Source organism: Hyalella azteca, unplaced genomic scaffold (genome assembly GCF_000764305.2).
Source record: "Hyalella azteca isolate HAZT.00-mixed unplaced genomic scaffold, Hazt_2.0.2 contig16320, whole genome shotgun sequence".
Lineage (NCBI taxonomy): Eukaryota > Metazoa > Arthropoda > Malacostraca > Amphipoda > Hyalellidae > Hyalella > Hyalella azteca.
In genome coordinates this window covers 81,698-89,208 of record NW_025946144.1, presented here as the reverse complement: position 1 = coordinate 89,208, position 7,511 = coordinate 81,698, and the positions used below count along the sequence as shown (strand labels likewise).

Below are 7,511 nucleotides of genomic sequence, written 5' to 3'. Positions count from 1 at the left end.
CCCGGCCTCCTCGCCGATTCTGACCAGAAACTGGCGCACAGAGCTGGGATCGAACCCGCGCCTCTCTGCTCCAATCTTGGTACTCTGAACTTTAACTACTGGGCCACCCTGCCCTGCAGTAGAAGTAAGATGAACGTGTTCACTCACGTGTAGTTCTGCCATCAAGTGATATAATTTACCAAGCAAAGAGTAGTGGTAGCTCATTAAGGGGATTTTACTTGATTGATGAGTTGAAATGAGAAAATAATATTATTGAAATATCTAAATATTTAATTAATAATCGCAAGAAGACACTTCGTTCAGGAAGGTTAAATGGGTGATAAGATGTACAAGTTCATTTCGTATAGAGTTCTGTGCAGTCCGCGATGTGCTGATGGTGCGGCAGATTAGGCGAAATGTTTAGTTTAAACATTTTGCTAGGCAAGTAATCATAAATGTTAACTCTATAGTAAGTCTTTATCTTCACCATAAAAGCTCACCAACCTCCCTGGTTTGTGTTTTAGGCTACGTTAGCATGCCTTCGCCTATCACTCATCATTTGACAGTCCCTTAAACGCTGTCGTCATCGCTTGCAGTGACCGCTTGCAATGTCCATCAATGCGCAGGTACGACGATCGCGATAGTTTCCCATGCCTTATGTACGTTGAGAGACGATCAGTCGTGCGCGTCATAATCATACACGAAAGCTTAGAGTTATCATAGCGGGTCAACCTGGCATTCATGTGTTATCTTTTATTATATTTATCCTTGAATTAATTCTTTGAACGTCTCAGACCGAGTAATGAGAGGAGTATCGTAAAACTAGTGCTCCCTTTTTGAAGATAATCGTGCTCCCTTTTTGTTTAGGGTTTAAACAATCGCAGCTTTAGAAGCGAAATTCTCATCTGAAAGAGCGTTATCATCTGTCGGGTGACGTACGGATAGACGCGTGTTGTCCTGGCGGGTGCCCCAGTGGGTGGCGTTGGGGTTGAGGCCAGGCACCTGCACCCTGTTGGTGTTGCTGTCCGCGTTGTCGAACCGCAGCTTCGAGAAGTACCTGCACCACAGGTATCTCGCGTTACCAAAACTCGATATCATGATACATGTTTTTTGGCTTGGAAAGTAAGTAATTTGATGGCCCACTCAGTCCCTGACTCATCACTGATGACACACTCAGTCCCTCTCCCATCACTGATGACACACTCAGTCCCGCACCCATCACTGATGACCCACTCAGTCCCGCACCCATCACTGATGACCCACTCATTCCCTCTCCCATCACTGATGACCCACTCAGTCCCTCACGTATCACTGATGACCCAATCAGTCCCTCTTCCATCAGTGATGACCCACTCAGTCCCGCACCCATCACTGATGACCCACTCAGTCCCTCTCCCATCACTGATGACACACTCAGTCCCTCTCCCATCACTGATGACACACTCAGTCCCGCACCCATCACTGATAACCCACTCAGTCCCTCTCCCATCACTGATGACACACTCAGTCCCTCTCCCATCACTGATGACACACCCTGACCCCCTCACCGGCAGAGGTTACCTCGATCCTCTCACCCGGCTAGCGTTACCCTGACCACTTAACCCGGCTGAGTTTACATCGATCCCTTCAAACGGTAGGAGTTACCCTTTGCCCTAACCCCCCTCACCCGTCAGGGATGGGGTCGTGGAAGTTATCCAGCTTCACGACCCTCGGCAGCCCGATGCTCATGCGTTCGTTGTCGTACCTTCACCAAATATAAAATGAAAATAAAATTTTTGAAGTAACGTGTGATAAAAGTCGATCAAGTTATTATGATGAACGCAAATTCGAGTTGAACGTATGAAGAAAATCATCATAAAATATGTCTTACTACGAATCAATACAAAATTAATAAACGCATGCATCCACATTGAAGAAAAATCAAATTTGCATTCAAAACAGGTACCACGGCATATCAAAAACGATTATTTATCTTCATCAGAATATATTTATGGTGGAATTTCAACTTATTCATTGTAATTTATCTAAAGGGAGCCTCAGGTGACTAATCTATATTGTCATGTTGATCATAAATAAAAATGAAATTATTGTATTCTCGTAATGGTGAGCTCAGATTACGTTTACTGAAATGTTAGCAGTCTAATTTAAGCTTACAGTCACAACACAATCGTGACCTCACAATAAATTGACATGTACACGATCTGCTGGTGCATGTAGTAGCTCACAATACCTGGCCACGATCTGCTGGTGCATGCAGTAGCTCACAGTACCTGGCCACGATCTGCTGGTGCATGTAGTAGCTCACAGTACCTGGCCACGATCTGCTGGTGCATGTAGTAGAAGAGCTCGCCCTTCCTGTCAGGGATGGTCTTGCCCACGAGTAGGTCGTTGGGGTACACGAGGTGCCAGTGCCAGTGATGGGCGTTGACGCCGTAGTCTTCGCGCCAGTAGGCAAGTCTGTTCTCCAGGCGAGAGTGCAGGCCAGAGAAGTCCTGGTTGTACTGTATCACCACCGGCGTCTCCTGCAACACGTCGATGGTCAAATGAATACATAGGAATAAATTTACAATTTGAAAATGTCTACCAGTTACGTAATCCGTTATCTGCTTTCTTCCAACTATCTGCTTTCTTGCGTCTACCAGTTACGTATTCCGCTGGATGTGTGGTCACTAAATGTTCGAATGTAAACTATCTGTTACCTTGGTCTATTCACTCTATTGGTTCGATATTCAGCGACATTTGTAGACACTCTAAATGCCCGGTGACTGCAGTCGGATGGTTTCGTTAGTCGAGAAACCAGTCGCAACGGACCGCATCAGAAATGTGCACCAGCCATAGCTATTGTGCAATCAATTTAAATTCAGCACAAAATTCAAGAAGCATGCAATGAACAAGACGGCCGTTAGAAGCGAATTACTGCCATCCATTACTGCCAAGAAGAAAATAATGGATTAAATCAAATTTCATCTCGGGTTTGTCATCGTTGTCGTCTGTTGCAAGTTTTCATTTTAAAAGTTTTATTTTCCTAAAAGAATAAAATTGAGTCGAACGGTTTTAGCAAATTGGTGATTTCTAGTTTGGGCAGAATAGGTATCTGGCTTCAAATGCTGAAATGGTAAAGTTACTATGATGCTAAGAATATTTTTTGCAAGAAACTATCAATTTCAGGGCCGCAATCGTCTTCATTTCTGATACAAACTCCACCTTTGAACAACGCCATTGTGTGCCTCACCCCAGCACAACACGATCATGTTAGGCATTCCATACACAAAGCAAGCGCGCGATGATAGCTTCTTCATCGTACAAAATTCTAATAGTATTTGTGTTCTTCTATATGCTGACACTGTTGTATTGATTCAGGTATTGATGGCTGCCGTTTCCTATGTGAGGAATTTGCTGCGTCATTTAGGATGATCTTGTTTGTGCACCGCACAAAACCATCAAAAGGAGACATCTTGTCCTGGGCAGAAGTACAAATAATAAATCATTGTGTGTGATACAATAATCTATCATAGCATTCAGTGATTAGTTATAGTGAACTGGCAATTGAAATTGCTTTTTTAATGATAATTGAAAGAGTTTAATAATAATTTAATTTTGTAATGAAGACTTGGCAGTTAATTTTGATTGCCACTAATTAATCATTACTCCTGTACTCGTATTGCCTGCCTGCCGGTAACACGCTAAAGGCTAAACCATTATAAGAAAACGCAATCGATGGCTGCACTGTCATCATTCATGTATTTTACTTCTGGACGTCGATTTTACTCAGTCTCTTTCTATTTTGTAGAAGCGGTTCATTTGTTGATCATAGTAGAATATTTTTACCTCCTAGATGCTCCAAATTTATCGGATTTGTTTCAAATCCTGAAGGCTGTGCCCAGCGGAAAGCGCCGTATCCGAGCCGGAAAGCACCGTATCCTATGACGCAAGTCCGCTTGCAGGCGAGACTTGCGTCATCAAGCAACGCTGATGCCGGCCGTGCGCAGCGCTGATGTCAACATGCGCGGTATCCCCGCCGTGACATAAGCTAATGCCCAGCTATACATCCTAACTACGATATCCTACACCGGAGGATAGCTTTGACTGAAGGATGCTAGATTCTTAAATACCTTCTATAATTTGGGATTTATTTGACGTTTTAAGCTTCTGGTTGGGAAATCCAAAAGACAACTTAGGCTTCCGAGTTAAAAGTTGACGTTTCAAGAAAATTTAGACTTCAGCAAGAAACCAGCTGTTCTCATTGAAAACGACTCTTCGACGCAATGCCGACCATGGCGCTCGATAAATCTCTAGCTAAGAAAGTCGACCCTCTTGCAAATTCGATAGCGAATTAGCTTTCCAATTTTCGAGCCAACTTTCAAGAGTTGAATCACCTCGATCAAAAATCCGTTTGGTATTGTTGCGTTTGACTGTGGTGCAAACTAACCTGGTCGACATTTCGGTTGCTGTTGTTGCGGTTGACAGTGGCGCAACTAACCTGGTCGATGTTTCGGTTGCTGTTGTTGCGGTTGACTGTGGTGCAACTAACCTGGTCGATGATTCGGTTGCCGTTGTTGCGTTTGACAGTGGCGCAACTAACCTGGTCGATGTTTCGGTTGCTGTTGTTGCGGTTGACAGAGGCGCAACTAACCTGGTTGATATTTCGGTTGTTGTTGTTGCAGTTGACTGCGGCGCGCGCAGAGTCCAGGACGTTGCTGGGAATGAACCGGTCGGGGAAAACCTCCAATATGGTCGGCACGCGCAGGCCGCGAAACCGCTGAAGGCCAAGAAAAGATACCTTCGAATAGCCAATTATGGAACGATATAATTGCTTAGACAAGATCATAAAGTGATTTTTTATTTATAGTGTATGTAGATTTAAATATGAAGGGATATTCTTCATCCAAAGACCATACCCTTGATGTCATTGACAGACGCTCTATGGTGCTATTTCGTACACATCTCGCCATATTTAGTTTGAAATCGTTTCCATATATGGGCCGTACACACCTACAAATGCTTTCCGGAGAAACAAAGTAGAATTCGTTAAAAGGGAAACTGCATTATAAAATTGCGAATAAGGAAAATTCGAAATTAGCTAGAGATAGGGAATTGAAAATGAGATTCTAACTTTATTGAAAATGAACAAAAGTATATCAACATGGGAAAAATAATTAGAAAGGTGGTACGAGTGTGGCACTCACCCGGTTCCTAGTGAGAACGAAGGAGAGGCGCCACTGCCACTCACCTTGTTCCTGGCTAGGACGAAGAACATGCTGTAGACGAAGAGCGTCTCGTTGATGTCTTCCCTGATGGAAGCTGCCATGTCGCGAAGCTGCGCCACCGTCTGGGCTTCTGCAGGGAGAGACGGGGGCGAGAGGAGACATAAACAGGAGATATGAAAAAGAGAATGAATATGAGACTTGAACAAGAGACATGAACAAGAGAGAGAGGAGCAGAAGGAGCTGATGAGGGGTGAACAGAAGATTGATGAACAGAAGAATGACCAGGAAATTTTTAAGCGTTATTCAATCCGGTAGCCTCATCTTAAATCTAATATTGACTCAATTTAAAAAAAAAATATTGCATACGGGAGTATTTTTGTCGAATATTATAATAATGCGACGAATGCTCACGTTGGAGGAGCTCGATAACGTCCTTGGCGGCCAGCCGATGTTCCCGTATGTTGAGGGAATATGGATGGCCGCGCGGAATGCTGGTGACGAGGGGCGGCAGCGACGCCGCCAGCGATGCGTCCGTCGTCACGGTGATCGTCCCCTCCGCCGTGCCTCCGAAGCGGGGCGCGAAGTTGTCCGGCTGGGTGGTTGTAAGGTTAGGCTGAGTGGTTGTAAGGTTAGGCTGGGTGGTTGTAAGGTTAGGCTGATCGGTTTTCAGGTTAGGGCTTATATTGATTCCAGTTGCAGTACATATCTTTAGTTTCTGTTCATTATTTCTACCACTTATGCCATCTATCAAAGGACCATCTATCAAAGAACCAAAGAAAAGGCTACACACAGGATTAAAGAATCTAAGATGACTTGGCAGAGGCATAGGTTACCCACCATGTCGGGAGTGTTGAAGACGATAGTGTTGCCGGCGCGCGGCATATACAGGGGATCAGAAGGCCGCTCGAAGAGGTACATTATATCACGCTGATCCTCTGTACTAGCGGTTGCCATATCGTCTGTCGTCTTCGTTACCAGCTAACTACCACAACAATTACAACTAAGGCAATTACGACTTTAACACTCAAGTCTGTTGAAGAAACGAAAGACATGAGAGATTGTTTCAAAAGTCTACATGCCTGTGTTTGTACAATACCACGAAGAGACTTTCAACTGGTCACGAAATCAATTAAAAGTGATCCCTGATTAGTTATTGTGCAAAAAGATTCCTGACTAGTTCTTTCACAGCCAAATTCCTGATTAGTTATGGAGGAGCCAGAATCCTGACTAGTTCTTGCCCACCCACACCCAGACGCTCCGGAACTATGATGAAACGGTACGCTCCTATTGCTGGTCCAATTAAGGGACTACGTGACGGTACGCGACTGTTGCTGGTCCAATTAAAGGGCCATGTGAATATTGACGGTAAGTGTCTACTACTGGTCCAATTAAGGGACTAGGTGATAGTACGTACCTATTGCTGGTTCAATTACCGCAGTCGATATCTGTTGCTCTACGGATTTACAGGCAACGGGCGGGTTTCATGTGGCCAATCAATGGCCAGCGGCCATGCCACAATGAAGTTTCCAATGCTGTCTGGTGCAGATAGGGATGCTGTCTATCAACCCTCATTGTGGTGTTTTTAAAACAATTTTCGGGACCACCGCGTACGTTTGCATCGCTTTAACCTAATTTTAGTGGCATAAACTGCGATCACTGCAGCGAGCAGCACTGCCTCCGGCCGGCAGCCATTATCGCAAACGCACCAAAAACTGAAGGAAAGTTTGAGCGTGTGGACGCTCGTCAGTCTTCCGTCAAAATCGGTCAAACCTGGCATGAAATGCAAGACTGACTATAAGTTTGAGCGTGTGAACGGGGCTTTAGTCCAAATCTTCAATAAGGCGCCATGACGGCCTCCCTAATTTAGGTGCCTTAACACGGGGTCAGTGCTGGTCGCCAGTTCATCCGCCGATTGAACTGTCTACGCTACTGTCCCCGTGTACAGCCTCTTCAGAGGCATTTGCCCGAGACACGGCCGAGAGGAACAACTATGCGTTGATTTTTCGCTTGAGAAGCGGACAATAGCGATGATGCAGCCACGGTGAGAGCTTCTGTGCCGCTCTTATGAAGATCTTGGGTTAAGTAAATCATAGAATGTTTGAACGATAATGGTTCTAAGAAGAACGCAACAAAGTGGAGTCCAGACGATATTTATTTGTTCCTTAAGATTTTCTAAAAATGTGAATTAATGTGCAATGTTTGCAATGCTGGTTACACCAACGAAATGAAGAGTATTTTGAAACTAAACGAGTATTTTAAAACTAAGAAGACTTTATTAGTCAGGATTTAGTTGTTCCCGACGTTGCATTTTTAAAGGCTAAAATA

At 44.4% G+C, this 7,511-nt stretch overlaps 1 protein-coding gene across 1 annotated transcript in view; it reads right to left on the bottom strand.

Moving 5' to 3' along the window:
* LOC108679928 (phenoloxidase 2-like) overlaps positions 1-6,140 on the bottom strand; it is a 14,875-nt gene extending 8,735 nt beyond the window's left edge. Inside the window, 7 exon segments of the mRNA XM_047884854.1 lie at positions 919-1,036; positions 1,646-1,723; positions 2,290-2,501; positions 4,613-4,738; positions 5,210-5,316; positions 5,598-5,778; positions 6,024-6,140. Of these exon segments, the coding sequence (XP_047740810.1) occupies positions 919-1,036; positions 1,646-1,723; positions 2,290-2,501; positions 4,613-4,738; positions 5,210-5,316; positions 5,598-5,778; positions 6,024-6,140 (939 nt within the window).
* Positions 6,141-7,511: the final 1,371 nt, after the last annotated feature.